Source organism: Sarcophilus harrisii, chromosome 6 (assembly GCF_902635505.1).
Source record: "Sarcophilus harrisii chromosome 6, mSarHar1.11, whole genome shotgun sequence".
NCBI classification, from domain to species: Eukaryota; Metazoa; Chordata; class Mammalia; order Dasyuromorphia; family Dasyuridae; genus Sarcophilus; species Sarcophilus harrisii.
The window spans coordinates 50,765,297-50,792,005 of record NC_045431.1 but is presented as its reverse complement, the minus strand read 5'-3'; the positions used below and the strand labels follow the sequence as shown (position 1 = coordinate 50,792,005).

At 32.2% G+C, this 26,709-nt stretch overlaps 1 protein-coding gene across 2 annotated transcripts in view; it reads left to right on the top strand.

The window, feature by feature from the left end:
* The window catches only part of UBA6 (ubiquitin like modifier activating enzyme 6), a 66,361-nt gene that overhangs the window by 31,729 nt on the left and 7,923 nt on the right, over positions 1-26,709 (top strand). For both annotated transcript variants that reach the window (XM_031942747.1, XM_031942748.1), the window contains exons 15-29: positions 3,469-3,536; positions 3,866-3,944; positions 5,242-5,322; positions 5,896-5,973; positions 7,130-7,311; positions 12,727-12,832; positions 14,920-15,009; positions 15,342-15,422; positions 17,294-17,422; positions 18,654-18,705; positions 18,823-18,886; positions 21,101-21,170; positions 21,895-21,966; positions 23,501-23,618; positions 25,437-25,630. In XM_031942747.1, the coding sequence (XP_031798607.1) occupies positions 3,469-3,536; positions 3,866-3,944; positions 5,242-5,322; positions 5,896-5,973; positions 7,130-7,311; positions 12,727-12,832; positions 14,920-15,009; positions 15,342-15,422; positions 17,294-17,422; positions 18,654-18,705; positions 18,823-18,886; positions 21,101-21,170; positions 21,895-21,966; positions 23,501-23,618; positions 25,437-25,630 (1,464 nt within the window). The remainder of the gene's footprint in view (positions 1-3,468; positions 3,537-3,865; positions 3,945-5,241; positions 5,323-5,895; positions 5,974-7,129; positions 7,312-12,726; positions 12,833-14,919; positions 15,010-15,341; positions 15,423-17,293; positions 17,423-18,653; positions 18,706-18,822; positions 18,887-21,100; positions 21,171-21,894; positions 21,967-23,500; positions 23,619-25,436; positions 25,631-26,709) is intronic.

The following is a 26,709-nucleotide window of genomic DNA, read 5'->3' as shown; positions in this document are numbered from 1 at the left end:
TTTTAGTTGCTCTTTATAGTTTTCTTGGCTCTGCTTACTTTACTGCTTCAGTTCATATAGATCTTTGTTTCTCTTTATTCATCTCACACAGCATCTTTCTCTGCTCTCTTCATTATCCATGTTCTCTTTCTGTTCACTCTGGATATACATCTTCTGATTTCTGATCCCTATAATTATCCAGTCTTTCTCTCTTTTCTTTGTGTCCTCATACTTTCAAAGCCTACCAGATATCTCTTCTAGGCTCTCTCCTCTTGGCACTTTCTGCTTCTGCCTTATCCTATGTTTGCCTTTGCCATTGCATCTCAATAATTGCCAGTTATTGTAGGTGTCAGAGAGGACAGTGCCCCACAGTAGGGCCCCTCCCTCTAAGTATACAGATCATCACTGATCTATATCTTCTTTTGTTGATCTTTTTTCCTTTATTTACCTAGAAATTTCCTCCTTGTGTCCGTTGTCTCTCACTCCAGGTTCCAGTTACCCCGTCTTCCCCCTAGAGTTCCAATTTCCCTCACCTCCTTTCACAGGACTAAAAAATTTGTAAAGCACCAGATCCCCTTCATTTCTCTTCACCCATAGAAGCAATCATCAGTTGGACCCCTTCCCAACTCCCAAGTAAGGTCTCATTCCTTTTCACTTTTTCAGCATTGCCCCTGTACTCCTTCCTCATCCATTTGCCTTTATACCTTTCTCTTCCTGAGATCAGAGTAGTCTACTTCACTTCATTACCAGCCCTTGGTTTGGCCCTGATGCATCACTTACTTTTTACTGTGGCCCTTCTCTTTAGCCCCTTTAGGTACCCTCCCATATTGTATCCCACACACAAAAAAAAATTTTGATTCATACTTTATATTAATGTCATCATGTAAATTATTTTCTCCTTATAAACTTAATAGTTATCAACAAACATACAAAAAAAAAGTTTAGTTTTTAAATATTTGTTGAATTTAACAAGTCTGTATTAATCTGTTTCTCTGTCCCCTTCTGAATGTGTTTGTCTTTTTACATCCTGTCACTTTCCACTAATCTATCTTTCTCCCTTTTCCCTATCCTCATCTCTATCTCCAGACCAACACTCACTTGTAATAGAAAATCATAGGCAAGCAATTCTGCTTCATTTCATAAATGTCTTCCTCAAGTTTTCTCAATGTTGCATATTTGAATGGGGGAGGGAGGTGCAATAATATTCCTTTATATTCATGTGCCACAGTTCTTTCATTTTCCAGTCAATGGCCCCACTTTCCTCCCAAGTCTTTGTTAGTACAAAAAGTACTGCCGTAAATGTTTTTATGTTGTACATTTTCCTCTGGCTTTGCCTTCATATCACGCATGACTTCATATCATAAATTAGTTCTCCAGCATGGTTGGATCATTTTTTAACTTTTCTAGTAGCATATGAATGTATCTGTCTGCCTATAGCCTTTTCCACACTGAGTATTCATTTATTGTATTTGTGTTGTGAAACCTCAGGATTATTTAATGTTCATTTCACCTTGTCATAAGTGATTTAGAAGGTTTTTATATGATTGTTAAAAGCTTGACTTTTCTCTTTTGAAAATGCCTCTTTGTATCCTTTGACATCTTAAGTCCTTTTCCTTTAAAATTCCCATTTCTCACTTTGAAGAGCTTGTTTGTATCTTCTAATTGTTCTCTCTTGTCTCATCTTTACTCTTCTTGGTATGATTTTGGTTGTAACTGTTCGATAATATTATTTCACACCAGGAGCTAATTCAGAAATGAATTATTAATTATTTTTTGTCAAAAATATTTTTTAAGGAGTTATACAATTATGCCATTAATTTTTTTTTTGGGGGGGGTGAGGCAATTGAAATTAAGTGATACGGTCACACAGTAGGAAGTGTAAAGTATCTGAGGCCATATTTGAACTCAGGTTCTCCTGACTTCAGGGCTGGTGCTCTCTGCACTGCGCCATCCAGCTGCCCCTCTTGTTAAAGAGAGACTTTAGAGAGAGAGACTTGTGTGTGTATAAGATTGACCAGTGTTTATTGTGTCTTCTCTGCTGGAAGAAAGTATTAATTATGGACATGTATGAAGCTTCTGAAGAGTCTACAAGTCTTTGACAAACTGTTGTGTTTTGTTTTGTTTTTTTAATTCCAAAACACATGTTCTAACATTTTTCACCATCTCATTGAAATCTCTAAATGTCATTGTATATGTTGACTATTTTAAAATCATATGATGGTCTTAGTAAATTCATAGGATTTTGTTTTCTCTGTGATCATCCCTTAATGAAATGGTGGCACATAATTTGAAATTGTGCTAATGGTGATCTTGCTTTTGTTAATTATTAAGATGATAAGGTAAAATGACCTAGTTAAATGATACTTTTTTACTTTTAGCTCTTAAATTAACTATTTGCATATCTAAGGAGATGTAGATAAATTGTCCCTTTTGCTTTGCTGAAACTTATATGTTTTGCTGTCATTTATATTAAAAGATATCAATATTAATACAGTTCACCTTTTTATTAGTGATGGATTGAGGCAAGTCATTGGATAAGGAGCTCACATTTTAGAATGGCAGTTGTTAATATTTACAAATGATTTAAAAACTGTATGATAATTAATTCTTGTTGCCCCCAAGGTGGTCAACACAAATAAGAACATTATACACAAATTAAGTTATCTTAACATAACTGCTATTTTATTATGATTACTACAGGCCATAATTGGTTCTTGTTAAATGATTTAATTCTTTAAACTGCAAGTGAGGGACCTGGTTTATTCAATTCTTACTAAATTTGGACTTTTTCAGGTTAGTCTTGATTTTATTTCTAACTATGTGACTTGAGGTAGATATGCAACAACCACTAGGAGCCTCAGTTTTAAATTGGGCATAAATTCATACTTTTTTCACTTCACAGAGTTCTGAGATCTAATCAGAAAATATACATATGAAAGCACTTTGAAAAATGTAAACTAAGTACTTTATGAGAATAATGTGTTATAGTTAATAAACCATAAATATAATAATAATTAATAGTCATAGAGTGCCTTAAGGTTTATAAAACATAACATATATTAGGTCATTTTATTTCATTTATATAATATGTTGGCTACAGGAAAATTAAATTATTTAGAATTAGATGAATTCTTAAAAATTATATTAAGTATTCACAAAAGTATGTAGCTAAAATTAAGTAATTCCATCAATTTTCCTTGGAGTCCTGAAAAGAAACTGGAATTAAAACTATTAAAGGCAAGCTATTTTATCTAAAATGACCATAATGAATGTCTTTAAAACAGTTATGTGCTACTTCTAAGTTTTGTTTTAGCTTCATACATAAATTTTCTAGAGTAATTGTTCTTTGTTTTTTTTAAGTCCATGTGATAGTTTCTTTTCTTGTGTGATATTGTCATTTTTCTTATTTGTGAAATTCAGAAAGAAAAAAAAAAAAGTAAAAAAATAAGGTCCTGTAAACAGTTAAGTATACTCTGAATTTTTTTCCAGCTATATATTGAAGCAGCAGATCTGTTTGAATCTCTGGATAAATCTAACTGTGAAGAATTCCTCCCAAGGTAAAGAGTTCTGCTATGTATCTTTATAGGTATATACTTACAAGAGACAATGTCATGAAACCTAACAAAAAATTAGATTAATACTTTTGGCTTATTTATCTCTCAAAATACAAGTTTCTTCCACTATATTTGATCTCCTTTAGGGGAGGTATTTTAAGCATCATTTCAAATTGATCATTTTCATGCTATAGTGATAAGCATTATAGAATCCTTGAATAAGCAATTTGAATCTTTGTTATAGGTGAATATATATATATATATATTTTTTTTTAGTAGTGTAATTGTTTGTGTTGATTTGTCTTTCTGCCATATTTTTTTTTTCCCTGCAGAGGAGATCGATATGATGCATTAAGAGCTTGTATTGGTGACACTTTATGCCAAAAGCTTCAAAATTTGAATATATTCTTAGTAAGTATAGATAGCGGGAATATGTGGTACATTCATGTAGCTAATTTAATAAACTAAGACTCAGACATACTAGTTGGACTTAATAGGCACTATTTTGAAATGGTGGGTTTGAGGGAGTGGAAGAGATGGAGAAAGGAAGGCAAAATTCTCCCATAATTAAAAATACATATTCTTCCATTTATCTTTTAATTAAAGTCAATGGCATTTTTAAGTGACCAATTTTTTTATTTTTAGAAATGTTCTGATAATAAACAAAGCCTAGCTTTGAAGTTCATATAGGTACTTAAGACCTACTCTATGCTAGATATTGCATACAAGGATAAAAAAGCTGTCAACATGTTTTATTTAAAAACCAAAAGGAAATGTATTGTGGATCAGTTTATAAGTAGAAGTAGATTGTTATTTTTTTATAAAAGATGTATCACTACACTAATTTACTATAGTTAAATAATGTGCCATAAGCATTTGAAATGAAAAAAAATTAATCCTTTTTTTTTCTTTTAAAGCGCCGCGCCCCCCCCCCCCCCCTTTTTTGCTTTATCTTGCTCTTCAGAGTTCTAGATTTTTGAAACTGTTACTGTCTCCACTTAAGGTGTTAAATTTATTATCTTTATTCATTGTGTTTTATTATAAAACTTCTTTTAATAAATATTAGATGAATTGGATTATTTTTGTATTCAGGAATTTGAGATAAACTTGTATTATTTAGAATATTTATTTCTATAGACAAGTATGATATAACATCTTAATTTTTTTTTTTAATCACCCAATTCTGGTCATTTAAATAAAAAGTCTGATGAAGAGAACTTTGTCAAAGTGGAAGAATTGCCGCTTAAGGCAGATCTAATGAAGAAAATGGCAGCAGAGAAACAAAGTAACCATATATCTGAAGAATATTGGCTATGATTCATTCTGAAAATTTGACTGGGGACCTTCAGACCTTGAAATAATGAAAGAAACTGAGACTGTTGCAACCTAAGCATTGGAGAAATCTCTAGCTGCCAGACTTCCCCTGCCCCTCTATCAGTCTTTCATAGGCATTAAATAAACATGTTTCCATCTGTCTAAAAATGTAACTTAGTTTTTGACCTACTGCCTTTTAGAATAAGTAACACTCATTTCTGCTTAGGCAGCTTCTCAGAGACAGAATCCTTCTTAGATTCAAAGCTGCTACACTGTTTTCTTTTTTATTTCTTCAAACTTAAAATGTAATTTTAAATAAAAATTTGGACTTTTCTGTAATAAAACATCACTTAAATCAATGACTTAGTTCCTCCTGTTGTTTTATCCTCTGTAGGTTGGATGTGGAGCAATAGGTTGTGAAATGTTAAAAAACTTTGCACTTCTTGGAATTGGCACTGGCAAAGAGAAAGGAATGGTAAGGTGTACCTGGTATACTCTTGATGACAAACATTTAATAATTTTACTTTGGACTCTGTAACCTTGGAGGTGTTGATTTTTTTTTTTTTTTAATGATACCTTTACCAAATGGTATCAAATTAAAGTTGTTTTTATCTATAATAAAGTTGGTGACCAAAAATTATAAAACTATGTCATAGTTATCAGAAATTATTTGAATAATTTTCATTTTAAAATACATATTAACTCCATCATTAAGGTGAGTTGTTTTAAATTAAATTTTTAAACTTAAAAAATAGTTTTGAAAATTTCAAAAGTACAACCATTATGTAAAGAACATGTATTTTTATGACACTAGTTACTTCTTTTGTGTATGTCTCTTCTTCACCTTTTGCACATCCCAAAATTCTGCAGCTTAGTTGGAGTCCTTTTAAATACATATATGTATTTTAAATACTCTCCATGTTACTAAACACAAATATAAAGCAATTGATAGAAGGTCCATCTACCTCCTTTGTAACTTGTAGTTTACGTGAATCTACATGAAATTTATTTATGATTAAAGTTTTTTTTTTTTCCTTGTTATTTCCAGGTAACAATTACAGATCCTGACTTGATAGAAAAATCCAATCTAAATAGACAGTTTCTGTTTCGACCCCATCATATACAGGTATGGTACTTATTCACTTCAATAATACTCATTTTATTTTGCAAAAAATAATATAATGATGAAGTATGATGTTTTCCATATTGATTGATTCCAATAACAAATTAATTTTTAAAATAGAAAGCTTGTTTGAGTTTTGGACATATAATTCTTAAATAAAACAATAAATAAGAAATAATAATGAATAAATACTTAATATAAACTTCTACAGCCAAAGACTGTTTTCATAAGCTTAGAACTAACATGGGAAAGAACAGAAAAATCTATAAAAAAGTACTCAAAAGCATTACAGTAGGGGTGTGTGTGTGTGTGTGTGTGTGTGTGTGTGTAGCAGCAGAGCAAACAGCTACATATACCTCAGTTGATCCTGAGGTGAAATTTGCAACAAACATTGCTGTTCTCACATATCTACCAGCTACAGGAGTAGCTAATGTAGTTTACAAAGCTTGTTGACTTTCATTTTCAATTGTTAGGAAAAAAAATCTCTAAGTCTTCAATAAAATGTCTCTATGTTAAAGAAAGGTATGAAAATTGACAATTTGAAATGATTTTTTTTTTTAAGAAAAAACAGAAATATTTAATATATTTTATATAGATACCCATCCATTTTGTTTTCAGTAAACATTCATTAAATAAATGTCTGCTATGTGTGAGGTGGTCCAAAATAATGAAAATAAAATTTTAATGCTATTCACAATTACTCATACCCAACTTCTTCTGTATGGCTGACATTTGTTCTATTTTTTCTGTATTTTTAATCTATCTTTCATCTATTTTTATCTTGACAGTTACATGGATTCTCAATCCAATAAATTTTGATTACTTCAAATACAAATGATCTGAGAGGAAATATGCTTTTAAATAATTGTGTATTATTATATGGTATTTGTATTAAGTAATTCACAAGTTGTGAATTATTATTAATTAGATTTATTCAAAAATTTAACATTTAGTAATATAAATGACATTTTGCTCTGTAATGACAAAAGTAATGATACTCATTTCACTTTTAATCAATGTACATTATGATCACATTACACTGATATAGTTAGTGATAGTAGGAATGTGTGATAGCCATATATGTCAACTTTTCTCTCTCTAAAAACCTCACTTTGACTTAGTATCTGAAAGAATTTTGTAATTTTTAAAATTTGTTTAGAAACCTAAAAGTTATACTGCTGCTGCTGCAACTCTGAGTATAAATCCTCAGTTAAAGATTGAGTCACACCTGCACAAAGTTTGTCCTGCCACTGAGATGATATACAGCGATGAATTCTATACTAAACAAGATATAATTGTTACAGCTTTAGACAATGTGGAAGCCCGCAGATATGTGGACAGGTAAGTTTTTTTTTTTTTTTAATTGAGTCATAAAGAATCTTCGTCTTTGTTTCTGTATCACTCATTTTATCAACTCTTTAGATTAAATTAAGTATTATTTTATTATTTTTTCAATTTTAGTTTCAATTTCATCATCTGAAAATTGTCTTTTCATATCCTTTGACCATTTATCAATTGGAGAATGGCTTGATTTCTTATAAAATAGAGTCAATTCTCTATATATTTTGGAAATGAGGCCTTTATCAGAACCTTTGACTGTAAAAATGTTTTCCCAGTTTATTGCTTCCCTTCTAAAGTCATATATCTTTCTGGATGATATCTTTTGTGTGCCTGCCTGTAATATATGCATCTTTCCATTGACCTTTGAATCATTTTAAGTTTTGATTATTCATGATTCCCAGCCTTATAATTTAAGTTTTGGGTGTTAAAAAAGATCATTTTTATGGCAGAAAGCAGCTTGAAATAATTGAGAGTGCAGCAGTTTTCCCATAGTAAATGAAAGGAGGGAAAAGAATAAGTATTTATTAAGCACTATATGCTTAACTAGTATTTTAAAACAATTTTTCATCTGAATCTCAAAGCAACCCTGTAAAGTAGATGCTATTATTATCCCCATTTTACAGTTTAGAAAACTAAGGCAGATGGAGATTGTGACATGCTCAACATCACAAAACTGGTGTTTGGGGAGTGAATTTAAACTCAGGTCTTCTAACTCCAGGCCTAGCTTTCTCAGTTAAATCCATCCTCTTCTACCTGTTCATTTTTGGACTTATGTCACCATTCAGTACCTGTCCATGATGTGGTGTTGCTGAGGATCCCATCAATTTAGTTGATTATAAGTCAGTTTCAGTATTTTAAGAAATCTGTATTTTTCTAATTTTGATTTTTCCTATGTAGATTGCAGCACTCTTGAGTAGCTATGGATGTCATTGCAAAGGTTCTCATATTCTGGGACTTTTCTTGAAAACAGTACACTCTTTCCTTCTGAGGCAGAGATGTCAAACAGGGACCTATAGTATTCCTGAGTGCAGCCCAAATCGGGCAAAAATGTAAATAGGAAATATTTAGCAAACTAAAAATATATATAGTATATTATATCTTAAAACTAAGTCAATATATGGACCTAGGGATCCTCATTAATGACTCCCATTTCTGCTTGAGTTTGACACCTATCATCCAAGGATCATCATTTTTTAGGAAATCTGATTTCATTTCAACTCTGCAGGATACCTTTCATGTCAGTCTTAGATGCACAGCTTTCAAAATGTATCAGTGTTAATTCTCATTATTGATCATAGAGTTGTTGAATCAAATTATCTCTGTACTTTAATTGTCCAGGAATCTGTATACTCTTAGCCTAAGCATGAGAGATAGTTTGTTGTAGAAATAACATTCTGCTCTTCAGAATTTTAAGCGCTTTTTTATAATCAAGAAATAACAACAGCAAATACTTATATAGTACTTGAGGGCTTGCAGAGCACTTCACATCAGATAACTCATTGGATATTTATTTTTAACCATTTCATAGACAAGGAAATTGAGAAACAGAGATTAGGTGATTTGTCTTATCCAGGATTACCCAGTTATTTAGTGTCTGAGTCAGATTTGAATTCCTATCTTTTTTTTTTTTTTAATTCAGTACTATTTTATTTTTCCATTTACATGTAAAGTTAGTTTTCAATATACATTTTTGTAGAATTTTGAGTTCCAAATTTTTTCTCCTCCCCAAGACAACAAGCAATCCGATGTATATCTGACATACAGTGTAGGTACGATTTGCAACTTTTTTTGCATCAATTTGCAACTTTTCTAGTAGCATATGAATGTCTGTCTGCCTACTGTTGGGGTTTTCCTGGAGACAACCTTAGTCTCAGTTGAAATAAATAATTACTCTGAAATTGCAGCCAGCTGCTAAAAATGCAAACGTTTATTTCTCCTTCCAAATTAGCCCGGTTAGTTGAGGCCTATTTCTCTGCCTGGCTCCAAGAGATCTTGCAGCTTTGTCCTTGGCTTCTGCCTCTGCTTTCTTCAGCCTCCAGCCAGCACCATGTTGAAAGATGGAATGGATCTCTCTTGACTCGAAGATAGAGCTTGTAGGCTTTTCTTCCAGAGTGCTCTGTCTCAGAGCCCTGTCCATGTTCCAGAGAAATTCTCTTGAGTCGCTCACTGGAACTGTATTTATGCTACTTCTCTGAGAGTGGGATTGTGGGATATCTCCCAGCATGCTCTCTGAAATCTCCCAAACATGTGAACTCCATTAAGTTCTTAGATACTTATGAGCTCTCTAAAGGTGTAAACACAAGCATTGTTTCCATCAGTTGTACTTAGTACCTAGTTCAAGTTCTGGTCCAAAATAACTCTTTCTAAGATTAAATCAACTCCAATGGCTTAACACTTTGTAAAGATTCCAACAACCTTTTCCACAATGAGCATTCATTTATCATATGTGTGGTGAAACCTCAGAATTATTTAATGAGCATTTCACCTTATTAGTGATTTAGAAAGTTTTTATATGATTGTTAATAGCTTGACTTTTCTCTTTTGAAAATGCCCCTTTGTATTCTTTGACACCTAACAATCCTTTATCTTTATAATTCCCATTTCTCACTTTCAAGAGTTTGTTTGTACCTCATTGTTGAAAGCAGTGAACTTAGGTCCATCTGGATTGATCATCATATAATAATTGCTATTGCTGTTTACAATGTTCTCTTGGTTCTACTCAATTCACTTAGCATCAGTTCCTATAAGTCTCTCTAGGCCTTTCTGCAATCACTCTGCTGATCGTTTCTTATAGAAAAATAATACTTCATTACATTCATATATCAGAACTTTGAATTCTTATCTTCTTGATTCCAAGTACCCATGCTCTTATCTGCTGTATTGCCTAGGGAAAAATCTTGAAATCTTATATATCTTGATGATTAGTGTCATTAGACTTTCTATATAGTCTTGCTTTTCCCTTCAAATGTCCTTGATTGTTTTTTGAGGCAGTCCTGTTTTGTAATCTACCATTGTTCTTCAAAGTATTTTATGGGCGGGTTAGTTTTTTAAACTGACTTTTGTCTTTTTACTTGACCAAGTGATGAAGTGTTTGCTGCTTACAATTTCAGGAGTTTTTATTGTTGTTGTTGTTGTTTGTTTGTTTGTTTTGTTTTGGGGTGGGTTTTTTTTTTGGCTTTTTCATTGTTGTAATTATTTTATATATTTAAATCATCTTGGGAAATTGATCATCTATGTTAATGCTTTATCCTTTATCCATTTTCTAATTTTTTACTATCAAAAGCTTATTTGTTTACATTGTAAATTACAATAACATTAAAGTAGTTTTAAGTGCATCCTATGTCTATCTCATCTTTAGCCTTTCTTCTAATTTTGTACTGATCTTGATCTTTGTTTTCATAAGTCAGTATCATATTATATCTATACACTTGCAGGTGATTCAGAAATGATTCCCACATTGATAATCAGTTTCATATCTCTTCAGATAAAATCGGGTTCTTTCTTTCTTTCTCTCTCTCTCTCTTTTTCTTTCTTTCTGGCAATTGGGATTAAATGACTTGCCCAGGGTCACACAGCTGGGAAGTATTAAGTGTCTGATGTCAGATTTGAACTCAGGTCTTTCTGAGTTCAGGGCTGGCACTCTTATCCACTGTACCATCTAGCTGCCCTTCAATTTCATTTTTTATGTTATTGTCACATCCAGTATTCTTTTAAAAAAATATATTTAATGAAATATAATGAGTATTCTTTGACCCTCTCATTTTTTAATGCAGAACCATAATTTCTAAAATGTTTCCCCCATCCTTCTTTATATCCACTTTTGCAATGCAGTTATCAAGAATGTCTGTTGATTTGGTTTGGTTTTGGAAGATCTAGATCTTTATCTCTGTCTTTCCACTAAGCATTGGCACATAAACTTCATATGAAAAAGTGGCCAAAGTGTCAGAGTGATAAGGTACAGAATATTAATAACTGAATTTAGTGCTATTTTGAGAATGAATTGGAAATGGGAAGTAGTCATTCTTGTTAATAGCTTGACTTTTCTCTTTTGAAAATGCCCCTTTGTATTCTTTGACACCTAACAGTCCTTTATCTTTATAATTCCCATTTCTCACTTTCAAGAGTTTGTTTTGTGTTACTATTTTTCACAATGAGTGGAAGATAAATTTCTCTCATGCATTCTCTCTATCTCTGTCTTTCAATCTCTCTTTTTTGTCTTTCATTTTTGTGGTAAATTATTATCTGATATTGGAATTGAAACAATAAGCCATTATTTTAAATTTATATATTGAAGTGAGATTTGTGAAGGATTATTCTTTATGGACAATCAGAATCTTTGGGGACTTAAGATTGAGAATGCTATGGATCTCTAGGAAAACTTCAACAAAGATGGCTTTCTAGCTTTCCTTTTTTTTTTTTTTTTTTAATTTAGGGAAGATCTACAGCATTACATTTTCATTAGTTTTTCTTATTTCCCAGAAAGATAACATAGTAGTTGTTGGAGAAAGGAGGTATTTTCTATTTCTCCTTTCAGATTTTTGTTTTGAAATCTTTGAGAATTGCAATGTGTAAAGAGGATAGAAAAGTGAAACAGACCCCTTAACTATTTATTGTACCTGTTCTAAGAACAATAAATGCCTATTTTTATAACTGACTGGATTCCACAAAATGTTTATCTGTAAGTTTTCAGGGACCAGAGATCCATCCCTTTATTTAGGTGACCATGAGAGCCTGCACAACAAAACTTGGACCAAAAGTATTCATTTTTTCATAGGCTCAATTTCTGACAGCTCTCTAGTTCCAGGTCTCCAATTTTAAAATATTCTGTAGTCCAGTACTGCATATATTGGGGTGTCTTTTATCTGAGATGATCCAGAAAATAATTACTAATGTTTGTATATGTGTATATACATTTTCTGGCAAGTTATATTTGTTTATAATTAGAAAAGAGTAATGACTTTTAAAATTAAAAAAAAAAACCTACATAGTAAACATTTTTATGTATCTTATAGAAGCCTCATAGCTCCTAACCAAAGAAGCCAGGAAATTAATTGTACAATCTTAATTTAATTTTTAAAAAAAACTGCCACAGTTGTAATATAAAAGGGTTCTTAGGAAGTGATAATTTTTTTTTCTAGTATTTAATGCTTTCTTTATTTCTAGTAAGTTTTTTAAGTTTTTTTGTTTGTTTTTTACTGCATTTGAAGGGGTATTAAGACTAATCAAGTTTAAGGGAGGAAAAAAGGCAATTAAACATGGAAGAGGTATGACATTGCCTGTGTCATAGAAATCTTAGAAATCTTCAACTTGAAAACAGTTAATAATATCTGGTTCTTAGCCGCCTTGTGTAACAAAAACACTGTTCCTTAGCTTGTGTTTTATTAAACAATTTTGTTTCTTTCTCTTTTCAAATAGCCGTTGCTTAGCAAATCTACGTCCTCTCTTAGATTCTGGCACAATGGGCACCAAGGGACACACTGAAGCTATTATACCTCACTTAACTGAGTCCTATAATAGCCATGTAAGTGTTATAATTGTTTATGGGATGGAATGTTAAATGCATGGAATTTAATAAGGAGATGCAAGTAATCAGAACAGCTTTTAAAATAATATGTCAAATTTACCATATGCTTTTAGAAAATTGTTGTTCAATTGTTTTCAGGCATGTCCAGCTCTTTGTTGTCCCCATTTGGGATTTTCTTGGAAAAGATACTGGAGTGGTTTATCATTTCCTTCTCCAACTCATTTTACAGTTAAGAAATCAGAGGCAAAATCAGAGGCAAACAGGGCTAAGTAACCTGCCCAGGATCCCACAGCTGTCTGAAATCAGATTTAATTTCAGGAAGATGAGTCTTCCTGACACCAGCCCTCGCATTTGATTCACTGCACTATCTAGCCCTATTTTTAGAAAATACAAGCTGTACATAATAGAGTTTTACAATTTTATATACAGTCCTCTTTTATTTTTCTTTAAACCATTTTGTTTTGGAAATATGTGAAGGGTAATTAACCTAATAAGGACAATTCAAATAAATCATTTCATAATCTGTCTGCATGCCAATTTGTACTAATACTGGGCTAACTTTTATGGACATATAAAAAGAATGAAGGAAAACATTGTTTCCTATGTTTTGAACACTTAATCACATTTAGAAAGAACTTAGGAGTTACCTAGTCTGAGTCCGTAAAAGGGGTCTCTTTGAGCATTTCCTTTAATGCATTTTCCAGCAAGTCTTCTGAGTATTTTACCCATATTAATCTTCCTTCTACTCATTAGCCTACTTTGCCCTTTGAAACTATACAAGGAACATAGAACTTGTTATCAGCTAAAACTCATCATTGTCAACAAGTGACTGCCTGATCACATTATCCCTATCATATATTCAAGCACTTCATTCAGCTCAAGTGTAGAACTTTATTTTTATAATTGTCATTAACTTTTACCTTGTTAGATTTGGTTCATTTTCCACAGTCTTTGAAGACATTTTTGAATCCTGAATCTGTCTTCAAATGTTTTAGCTTTCCCTCCCAGCTTTATATCATCTATCCATTTGATAGTCAGAAAATAGAAATTGGTTGGTGTTTTTTGTTTTTTTTTTTGAAGATATAAAGTAAGCATTCTGAATTATTGTGTTATTGATACTATTGATATATTTTTACATTTCCTAAGAAGATGTAATTTAGCAAAATTCTCCATGAAATTTATTTTAGATGACGTATTCTGCCTATTTACTTCTATTATAAACTCAGAAATGTATTCATGCACAAAGAAGGTTCTAACTCACTGGTTTGAAAATTTTTAGTAGGACAAAAAAAAGTTACATGGCAATAAGGCATAATATGATATCCTGGAATCTTGGAAATAATTTTAATAGCATTTTGCTTGTGCTAATCTTTTCCACATTATGTTGTTCCCATTTATCAACCTTCCTCGGATTTTGGAAACTTTTCGTGTATCTTAGAAATTTCACACAGTGACCAGCTTTTGATCCAATAAAATGATAACGAGCACATTAATAAATTTTTCATTTTTAAATGTTTTTCCTTTTTGAAGAGTAGGCAAAATATATACTTCCTATTAAGAAAAAGAGAAAAAAATTAAGGTTGGAAGATCTTCATTCCATTTTTCAGTAAGACCAAGTAGTATTTCTGTTACGTTTCCTGGCCCTTATGAAAGCTCTCTTGGCAATTAAAAAAATTGACTTCTTAATTTTATTGAAAAGGCAGTATAGAAAGTTGGCAAGTATTTATGACACATTTGTGTGCTACATACTGAGATGGATAAGATAGATATAGTATTTGCTGTGTAGGAGTTTACAGTCTACTTAGAGACTTGACTAGTTAGAAGTTCAATCTTATAAGGGGCAGCATAACAGTAGTAAAGTGTATAATGTAGATTTAATGTGAAAGGAGTTCATTATAAAAACAAAATAAGGTAGCAGGAAGTTAGGATAATCTTCCACTTTTTATATTAGAGGGAAAAGACATTCAACTTTTGCTTATTTTACAATTTGAAATATGATGCCAGAGTTACGTGATTTCGAAAAATAAGAAAATTCAAATATTTGTCCTCAACAATTATGTAATCTTTTGTATTTTTTAATTTAGCGAGATCCTCCAGAAGAAGAAATACCATTTTGCACTTTAAAATCTTTTCCAGCTGCTATTGAACATACTATTCAGTGGGCACGAGATAAGGTAAATACTTATTTTTTAAAATATTTTGTTGTCCATTCAATGGGAAGACCAGGAAGTCTGTAACATTGTCATCAGCCAGTGGGGTGATGGAGGAGGAACCTTGCACTTAAGGAAAAGAAAAGGCTTGTTAGGCTTGTTCCTTAATCTCGGATCCATTCAGGGACTGCCCTAGTTGGATCATCCATTTCTTGCAAAAATCATAAATAAACCAACTTACTTTATACAAAAAAAGGGAGAGGGGAGAAATATTTATTTTTCTGTGGAAAAGAAAGCATTTTAGACTATCTAAATGGTCCTTTTCAAAATTTTTCTTTTTCCTCCCCCATATGAAGTTTGAAAGCTCATTTTCCCACAAGCCTTCATTGTTCAACAAATTTTGGCAAACTTATTCATCTGCAGAGGAGGTTTTACAGGTAAGAATCAATATGATTTCTAAATGGGTTAATATAGTGCTTTGGATTGATTTAAATTTTAGAAGCTATATCTAAATGTTTCCCTCACAGAGTAACCCTTGTTACTACTATAATTTGAGAATTATGGAAATTAAAATTCTTAATCTTCAATTTATAAATGCTATGTGGGTTACAAGGTTCTGAATTCTGGTGTAAAAAAAAATCATTAAACTATTATACAGTTTTTGAGGTGTGTAGTGCATAATGAGAATAAAATTTCAAATACTCAAGCAAAAAATATGGAGAATTAAATAAGAACATCTGAAAAATTGCTGAAATCACTGTCAATGGTTGCTTCTTTTCATCTAGTCATAAGGTCTCTCTAAGGTCTACATCTTTACCAGTATTTTGTGAGAAAGAAATAAACTATATTTCTTAGTACTAAGGGCTATAAAGGAATTACTTTGTGCAGAAAGACTAATGGAACAAAGATTGTTCAAACTGGAAGATTTTTTAGAAATCACTTAATCCAACCATTTTACAGAGAGAAAACAAGTCTAGAGAAACCATGTGGTTTCTCTGAAGTCACTTAACTAGTTAGTAGAAGACCCAAACCTAGAACTTAGGCTCCACATATCCATCTTAGTGCTATAATCATTCTGAAGTAATTGATATGTTTTAATTCGGGAGAATAAAACTTGGGATCTGCGGTGAAACTTGAAAGTTTTATCTAACCAAGCTCATTTGTAGGAGAAAAAGGAGACCTGGGAGGATAGTTTTTCCTGAGGCTTAGAGGCTCTATTGGTTGCACAGTAGAAAGAACTCTGGGTCTGAAGTCCAGGGATACCTGAGTTCAGATTCAATTCTAACACTTTATGTGTGACATTGGGCAAGTCACTTAACTTCTGTTTGTCTTAGTCTCCTCAATTGTATAAGATCATAGTAGCACCTACTTCATAAGGTGGTTGTGAGAATCAAATGAGATAATATTTCTAAGTAGAACTTAGCATAGGGCCTGGCACATGATAGGCACTATATAAATGCTTTTATTCCCTTCTCCTCCTTATATGTGAAGTAAGGTATCTTCATATGATCTTCACATCACAAGATGATCTATAAAAGTTCCTTCTAGAGCTAATATTCTGTGATGCTATTCTTCACCATTGTAATTTATGTGAACTTTTCTTTTTTTTTTTTTTTTTTTTTTTTTTTTATTTAATAGCCTTTAATTTACAGGATATATACATGGGTAACTTTACAGCATTAACAATTGCCAAACCTCTTGTTCCAGTTTTTCACCTCTTACCCCCCCCCCACCCCCTCCCCTAAATGGCAGGATGACCAGTAGATGTTAAATATATTAAAATATAACTTAGATACACAATAAGTATACATGACCAAAATTATTTTGCTGTACAAAAAGAATCAGACTCTGAATTATTGTACAATTAGCTTGTGAAGGAAATCAAAGATGCAGGTGTGCATAAATATAGGGACTGGGAATTCAATGTAATGGTTTTTAGTCATCTCCCAGAGTTCTTTTTCTGGGTATAGCTAGTTCAGTTCATTACTGCTCCATTAGAAATGATTTGGTTGATCTCGTTGCTGAGGATGGCCTGATCCATCAGGACTGGTCATCATCTAGTATTGTTGTTGAAGTATATAATGATCTCCTGGTCCTGCTCATTTCACTTAGCATCAGTTCGTGTAAGTCTCTCCAGGCCTTTCTGAAATCATCCTGTTGGTCATTTCTTACAGAACAGTAATATTCCATAATTTTCATATACCTTATGTGAACTTTTCATTTGCTTAGTTAAAAATTGCATTTTTTTTTTCCTATTTTATATTTTATCTTTTTTTTTTTTTTTATATCTACTTTTCCCTCATTCTAGAGAATACAGTCTGGAGAGAGTTTAGAAGGCTGCTTTCAGGTTATTAAGTCACTTAGTAGAAGACCTAGAAATTGGTCCCATTGTGTGGAATTAGCAAGAATGAAATTTGAAAAATATTTTAATCATAAGGTAAGTATGTGTTTTAGGACCCACAAGTGTTGGATAAATGCTCGACCAGATCTAAGCTTTATTTAAATCGGCACTGAAATTACTGACTCTTGACTAGGAATGGACCTCAGAGGTCATCTAGTATGATCTTCCTCATTTGATGGAGAGGTTAGCCAGCTAGTGCATAACAGAGGCAGCATTTGAACCCTGGCCTCTGGCTCCAGTCCTGGGGCCACTTTACCTTTCAGAAAAACCTGATAGTAACAAAACCAACAAGCAAGGTCAAGCATTTGAGAATGGAGAACAGATCACTGGATCTAGCAGTTGCTAATCTTAGACCATTTAAATGAGGAAGAAGAGTCAGAGCCCAGATGGTTGCAAGTGGTTGATAATTGAATGCAATGAGTATAAGATATTTTTTCTAGACATTTGATTATCAGTAAGGGAATTTTAGGATGATATCTTGAGGGGATGGGTAGAGTCTATTAAAGGTTTTTTAAGGATACAGAGATCTGAGTGTGTTTGTAGACAGAAGGGAAAGAGCCAAAAAAATTGATCATTAAAAATAGAAAAAAAAAATTTAGAGAGATATGCTCTAGGAAAGAGAAAGCACAAATAGACTAGGAAAGAGGCCACTGCTTTTTCAGAGGACAAGAGAAAAATTGGGGAGGGGGTAGAACCATTCTGGTATTTGGTGTTTGAATTGGAGAGGAAAGGAAGATTGCAGTCACTGGCTAGGTGATGTCATCTCCTTAAGAGAAGAAAGGGAGGATAAGGTCTGGGACTTAAGGGAAGATCTGGAACAGCTGTTTGGAGGAATGCAAAAAAATCAACTAGGGAATAAACAAAAGGATTGGTGCATGCCAGGGTAGAGCATGCCCCATGACACATGGTCATGGGAAAAGTCCAGCAGTGTTAGGCTGAACTCAGATGGGAGGTTGGGTAGCAGAACCCAGAAGTGGGGCTTTGTAAGATGTAAGCAGTGACAGGACAAAGATGCAAGGAGTTTAAGACAGAAGAGTGTATATAATTGAATTGGCCAATCATTGGGAAGGGTGGAGGGATTAAATGTCACAGTAAAAATGAAGAACAATTAAGAAGTAGCGAAGTCAAAAAGAGAGACTGTACCTTAGGGCTATGTATCTGGACTAAGAACACTATTTAAGAAAATAATTTTATAACAACCTTATTTTTAATGTTAATTGTGTTTTTCTTTCACTGTCTTCTCCCTTTCCCTTCTCTCATGCTCCAGGCTCTTCAGCTTCTTCATTGTTTTCCCCTGGACACACGATTAAAAGATGGCAGTAAGTATACCCAAACATCTGGAGAACACTTTAGTTTTTATTTTTGTTTGTTTGTTTGTTTGTTTGTTTGTTTTAATGGTTCCCTATATTAAAATTCACTACGTTTGTCTTTATTAGGTTTGTTTTGGCAGTCCCCAAAGAGGCCACCTTCTCCAATAAAGTTTGAATTTAACGATCCTTTGTAAGTATTAGACCACAGTTAACAGATGTAGTTTCTTCTATAGGCCAAACTTTATATTACTTGAGAGCAAAGATTCCCATTTTTTTCTATGCTTTGTAAACATTTTACTTCAATTAAATTCTGCTTCACCTCAACAGTGGTAAGGGATTAAACCTGGGTTCTTGAAGTTTATGCCTGTGGATCACAGGTTCCACCAAGTTGTAAGCATTTCCTGAATGGACCTTATATCAAATTTATTTGTCATAATGAAGACCAATCTTTGCACATTTAGAGAGATATATCACAGTGCATTGAGAACCACAGTGTGAACATTTTTTTAGCTGTACCAACTAACAAAAAATATTTCCTAAGTTGTTACAGATTGTGAAATCTTGAATTTTAAGTGCAGTTAAAGTTTTTCATAATATTTAATTGGCAATCCTTTCATTGAAACATTGTCAATTATATAAGAATTTATTGTTCTTGTCTTTAGTTAACACTTCAGTATTTAACTATATATAATATAATCATCATTTAATTAATGTCCCTACCTCAGTTTCTTCAGCTGCAAGTTATTATGAGATCCAAATGGGATTCTAGAATTAGACTTCAACTTTGAAGATAACCTAAAGGTTATTTAACCCAACTTCTATTCTTATCATGAGTATTATCATAAAAGTATTTTAAAACTTTTTTTTAGAACATAAAACGCACTAGACTGAAAATAAGATAGCGTTATGTGTTTTCTGAATGTGCAGTTCCCAATTGCTAGAGAATATTTATTTTTTATTTATGTATTACTGATGTTCCTCTAATTGATAGTCTTGAAGATTGTCATTACTGGGTTGGCAATAGGGTTATGAATTTTTCAGCTTTATTAATTTTAATTGATTATCAGATAATTTCTTGTATAGAAATAATAGACTAGGTTTTTAAGCTATCATAAAAATATTTTGCATTTAAAAATAACGGCTAGTTTATTTGAAATTAATTTAAAAGATTATCAGGTAAGGAGGTTTGTTTTTTTTTAAATCATTATGTAGGCAGTATTCAAAAAAGGAAAAGTCAGTGATAATTTTTATGTTCAGTAAAGCTAGAAGCATAGGATTTTGGTTTGTAAAAGAAAATTATTAAGTGGGTTCACTTGTTTGTTTTATTGGTGTTGGACATGGTTCAGAAATTGAAGGCACATTTTGGCTTCTACTTTTAAGTTATTAGGAAATTCTTGATTTTACTTTAAGAAAGTTTTAAGTTTTATTACACATGACTTATCTAAAACTTTTTAATGCTTCCCCATGTCTTTTGGCTCCATATTTCTTTGTAATTTATATGTGCCCTAAAATATATATCTTTTGTAGCATAAAAGTTACCTTCATGATTACTTTGATATTCTGATGATATCTACCACATTGTAATACAAAGATGACTTGGGTCTGAACTGGTCTGAACCTCAGTTTTTTCACCTAGAGATAACATTAAAGGCTCATCTAGTTTCAAAACTATGATTTTTATACACATGTTCCCTCCTTTATTGGTTGCCATTTAGTAAAGGGAGAAAGATGAGAAAAGGAAAATAGAAAGTAATAGATAAATTACAGTTATTTGACTGTTTGATACTATTTGGTATCCGTTATATAAATTTTTTTTTCTAAAGGCTAATATAGACTTTTTAAAAGTATATGTTAAGTAAAATATTTGGGATTATAGTTTGTCTGAGCAAGAAACATCTTAATTTAGGAGACGTAAAAAGAATTAAGATTAAATCCTTTTTATATAAGAAATCTACATAAGTGAGATGATTGTTTTCTTTGCCTTTTTTACAATTCCAGTTCAGTTTTACAATTACATGCTTCAGCTTTTTTTATTAACATCACTTTACAGAATGCTATATAAAAAGCATGCTTGTTTAATTTTGTCTTTGGCATTCCATTAGGCACCATTAATATTACTAATGAAGTCAAAGTGTTTTCATAGTAGAGTCTTATGATTTTGAAACTTAGAGGCATCCTATGTTAAAGTTTTGTTGATGTTTTAGAGAATAGATATATAGTTGTCTTATTTCCACCTGTGGCTCTCAATTCTTGTAAACTTGGGGAAAATATTCCATAACAAAAATTAAATATCCTAATTATATAAAAGTCGGTGATGTTATAGAACATTCTTTTAAGCTGAAACAAAATTAGTTGTTATATTATATTGTCATTAATCTGTTACTTTTTGTTTGCTTTTTAACAGACACTTCAGTTTCATACAGACTGCTGCAAAGCTATTTGCTACAATATACTGTATCCCATTTACAGAAAAGGTAAGATGCTCTTGAAGTAATGAGGGATAAAAAGAAATCAAAATTTAATCAATTGAAATGCTTTCCATTCTTTTAAGAAACATTGTTGCTCAGGCTTCCATATCAGCAAGTTGTTAACTCTAAAACTTAACAGTGAAAATATACTACCCAATAAAAATGAGTTTATTGATTTCATAGTATAAAGTTTGACATCTTAGATTCAGAAAGGCAACTTCAAAAGCATATGGAAAGGAGACAGATACTAGCTCATCAGAAAAAAGGTCTAAGATTTTAGTAAAACTGCAAATTCAATACCTAGTTTGATAGGCCTCTTGAGGGGGAAAAAAAGCTCCTAAAAGATATTAACTGAGTACTTTTTATGAATAGTTAAATGACATAAAAACTCAACAACCTTATTCAATTTCAGTTGCATGTTCTACAAAATTAGATTATCAGCTAATTTACATGTATCTCCAATTTGGAGAATTGTAGCATAATGGGGAAATGATTGTTTAAGTAAAATTTGAATATCTAAAATGGATGCAACAGAACCTAATCATTTTGGTTTCAGATGGATGGTGTGTTGTTGGATCTAGGATTTTTTTGTTTGGCATTTGGTTTGTTCGTCCTTTTTTGGTCTTGTTTGGGAAAATCTTAGAATACAGAGATAATTTCAGCATTAATTCTATCACAACTTAGCTAGATTTTGAGATGTTATATATCGAAATTTTTTTCTTTAAAATAGGACTTGTCAGTAGAAGTTTTCTCCAATATACTTTCCAAATTAGATATACCAGAATTCAAACCTTCAAACAAGGTATGTTTTAAAATATTTTCATTATTCAGTTTTATTATTTGAATTTTTTCTGGCATGTGCTTTCCTGTATCATCCTTTGAAAAATTTCACAAAACATCAGTCTTTCCTTATTAGGATTTCTTCCATTTATCCTTCCTTGATCTCTAACCAGAAATAATCTCATATGATAATTTTTTTTTTTTTTTTGCATTGTATCTGTTTTGCAGTTAATTTGATGCATTTTTATCCATCTTGTAATCTGTAAGGTCCACAGGAGCAGTCTTTTTCTTTATATCCTCAAGCACCCAGAAAAATGGCAATGTGTAGAGGGAGACAGTAAATATGTATTGAATGAAAACAAACTCACATTCTGTTACCTTATCCTGTAAAGGTGCATTTTGCCAATTTCTGCCATTCACCTTATTTTCCATAGGACTTTTTGGAGGGATATAGAAAAGAAATAAATTGATATAGTCCTAAATGCTAAATGAGTTGCAAATAATTAAATTATTGTTAAAACATTTTGAGTAAATAAATACTTGTTGATTAAATCCCCAGTGGCTTCAGAATGTATAGACTAAAGAGTACCCATGGAAAGCTCTGAAATTGAGTCAAAAGTTATGTAGAGCCACTGTTTCTACCCCTAACATCAAAGAGAAACTGGAACCTATCCTATAAAGCAGGAGTGGCAAACTATTTTTTCTGCCAAGGGCAATTTGAATATTTGTAACATCATTTGCAGGCCATACAAAATTATCAGCTTATAGAATTCAAAGCAGTGGGAGGTTGGTATACCTGGGTTTCAGCTCATCATCATCTGTAGTTGCCTTAGCAAATGATTTTACAGGCCTTATGTGGCCCTACTCCTGCTCTCTAGAAACCAAGAAAATGTCTGCCCACATTGTGTTTAATGGTACTATCCAAACCCACTTTTTTCCAAACCAGTCTTAAACTTCTCCTTGTGATGACACTGCCTATTGTCAGAAAAGTTTTAGGAGCAAGTTTATTTTAAGCACACAACTTAGATAAATATTTGTTTATTGGCTGATCTTAAACTAGCTTATGACATATAAAGAGTTTCTATGGATTCTACCTGATCCTACCAAGGATTTTGCTACCTTTTATTATGAAAGAAGAGGCACCGAAGTTTATGTTGTTTAGAGCTTTGGCCTCAGAGTAAAAACCTGGATTCTAATTCCATTATTGCACATGGTCTGTGTGACTAAGCAAGAAACTTCACCTCTATATACTCCACTATAAGTAGCAGATCAGATATCTATCTATCTTGATGGAAAATTCCCTTAGGGAATCCCTTTATCAGTAAAATGACAGATCTAGTTGCTCCTGCTTCTCTCTAAAAATACATGTAGATATTTATTTTACATTACTGATTGCAGTGAATGGGTTTATACTAAAATGGCTCCATTTTTCTTTTCTCTCTATAGTTTTATCTTTTTAACATAAATAAAAAAAACATTTGTATTATGGGAGCCAATTTAAGATCAAGAAAATAATGGCAGTAAATTAAGTAGTTCTGATTCTTTTATAAATTTAGGTTGTGCAAACAGATGAAACTGCAAGGAAACCCGACCATGTTCCTGTTAGTAGTGAAGATGAGAGAAATGCTGTTTTCCAGTTAGAAAAGGCCATATCATCCAGTGAGGCTACTAAAAGTAAGGAGACTCTCCATTTTTACAAAAGCAATGTTGACTGTGATTTTTTCTTTAAATAGTACTGTATCTACACAAAAGACAAAAACATGGAATTTTATAAAGTGAGTTTAATAGCTATTATTAAGATGATTGGGCAAACTAGATGGTATGGTGGATCAATTGCCAAGCCTAGAGTCAGGACGATTCATCTTCTTGGGTTCAAATCTAGCATCACACACATACTAGCTGTGTGACTCCAGGCAAGTCATTTAATCTAGTTGCCTCAGTTTCCTCATCTGCAAAATGTGCTGCAGAAGAAAATGGCAAACCCCTTCAGTATCTTTGCCAAGAGAACTCCAAACCAGGGTCACAAAGAATTGGACATGACTGAACAAAAACAAGCAAAGGATTATAACAAATCTTTCTTTCACTTTTAAATTTTAACTGAATTCAATAATTCTAGCACTCTTTCTGCCAGAGGAATTTGAGGAGTTCTGATGTACTAATATAACAATTTTCTATCCCCGGTGTTCTTACATATTTTACCTGATGAGCTGGTAAAGAGTACTAATGAAAAGGTGTGACTGGAATCACTTTAGGTTCCACCTTAGTCAGTCTCCCTCAGAAACAAATATGTCTAGAACTATTACTAGAGATGCCTTAGGTTAACTCTGGTAAAAGTACAAACTTGATCAACAGCGATCTATTACATAGGAAAGTCAGAATCCTTGAGATGATATTCTGACTTTCTTATGAATCATCTGTTGTAGACTACAGTAAGACCATTTGTTTATCTCTGGTGATTTTTTTTTTTTAAATAAATAATTTTTTGCAGTGGAAGCAGCTCCTAAATATAGTAATTAAGTCATCATGAACAAATTACTTAACTTTAAATTCCTCATCTATAAAACAAGGATAATAAAATAAACGCTATCTTAACATACTTGTAAGGAAGGTACTTTTGTCAGCTTATTAAAGTATGAAGTTTCTTACCTAGTACTGATTCAGTCTTGATATTAAAAAGTCCTCTAGTTAATGCATATAGGAGAAACCACATTTTTAGACCATTTGCAGTCTTTTCTTATTGACTTTGAACTATTTGATAAGTAATAAATCTCTTTAAGAAATGTATCTAAATTGTACTCATTCATTCTCCTTGCTTAAATTCTGCATGTTTATAGAGCGATTTATGTTTATTTCATTGTATTTAGATTAGAGACATCATGGCCCAGTTACTACAGAGCTAGTTTGAAAGTCTTGAACTTGGATTTCAGTCGTATTCAAAATAGTGCACCTGAATCTTCATCTCCCACTTCCCCAGGCAACTTCAAAAATACAAATTGCAGAGAAGGTGCCAGTGTACACTGGTAGAGAAAGTTTCCTCATGAGGAATTCCTTATAAGTTTGTTGTTTGTTTTTAATAGATATTTAGTATTAGATATTTAATAGATATTATTTGCTCATGCCAACACATAAAACTTAGCCCTTGTACTTTTTAGTAACTACAGTTCCAGACATATCTCCCATCTTGTCATGTTTTCTTAAATCATCTTAAATTATAAAACAAATCTTTGATTAAAAAAACCAATATAATGTCAGTCATATTTGTTGCTTTTAGATGTGAACTTTTGAATTGCACATTTAACCTATATTAGATTATTTGCTATCTAGGGGAGGAGGGGAAGGAGGGGAAAAAAATTAGAAACATAAGATTTTGCTAAGGTAAATGTTAAAAGCTATTTTTGCCTGTATTTTGAAAAATAAAAGGCTATTGTTAAAAAATAATGATAAAATAGCAACTTCTAGATCAAGCTTTTTTTCCCCCGTTTACTTTTTCAGATGATCTTCAAATGGTGGTGCTTTCATTTGAAAAAGATGATGATAGTAATGGGCACATAGATTTTATCACTGCAGCTTCCAATCTTCGAGCCAAGATGTATAATATTGAACCAGCTGACCGACTAAAAACAAAACGCATTGCTGGGAAAATAATCCCTGCTATAGCAACATCCACTGCTGCAGTGTCTGGTTTGGTGAGTGTCTTGACCCTCTGAATGAAAATCTTTCTGATTGTGACTTTTTATATTTTTAGGAAGAATGACTATTGATCTTATTTATTGTAAAATTTAAATTATGACTGAAAACATCTCAGCAGTTTTCATGTCACTTTGGAAGTGTAGAAATATATTAGAATGGTAGAAAATACTTCATTATAATAACTGATCTAGTCACAACTCTATAGCAGAATGATAAATGTTTTCCTTTAAAAAAAAAAAAAAAGCCTTTATTTGTAATTAATTTTGTTGATAAAGATGCAGTGCATGAGAGTGAAACATTAAAAATAGCCCTGAGGTTATAAACCTGAGTGACTAGAAGATGTTGTTCTTGCGATTTTTAAGATGATCTTGATTGCTGATGATGTGAATCTAGATTCAAGAGAAAGCCTAAGATGGCTGTTTAAATATGAAAAAGCTTAATAGAAACTCTCATTGAACCCTTCAGAACTGATAAGCTTGCTTAGAAAGATCAGCACCTCAGTTTAAAACAAATGATCGCTGTTTTCTTGGCATAAAGAAAGATATTCAGGGCAGCTAGATGGCGCAGTGGATAAAGCACCAGCCCTGACATCAGGAGGACCTAAGTTCAAATCCAACCTCAGACACTTAACACTTCCTAGCTGTGTGACTCTGGGCAAGTCACTTAACCCCAGTTGCCTTGAAAAACAAAATAAAAATAAAGTAAGGTACTCTGCTCTAAATAAGGGGATTGGATGTGATACGGAAACTTTGGAAAAAACCAACACTTTTGAACCATCTTCAGTTATTTACAAGACATAACTAGAAAATTAGAGGAGAAAAAGAAATTTCTTGAGGCAGTTAGAGCCTACTTAGTATATTTTATTACAGATTTATAAGCCATCAAAAAACAAGAGATCAATTTTCACCTCTTCCCAGTAGCACACCACTGTGGTTATCCTCTTGTGGCCTATCCAAAATGGACTTTTTCCTTCTTTTGTAATCTTTGACAATTGGTAACTACCCTACTCAGTTTTAATCTGTATATCTCTTAGTAGTAATTTGAAGCAATGTTTTGTGTAGTTAATAGTTTGTAG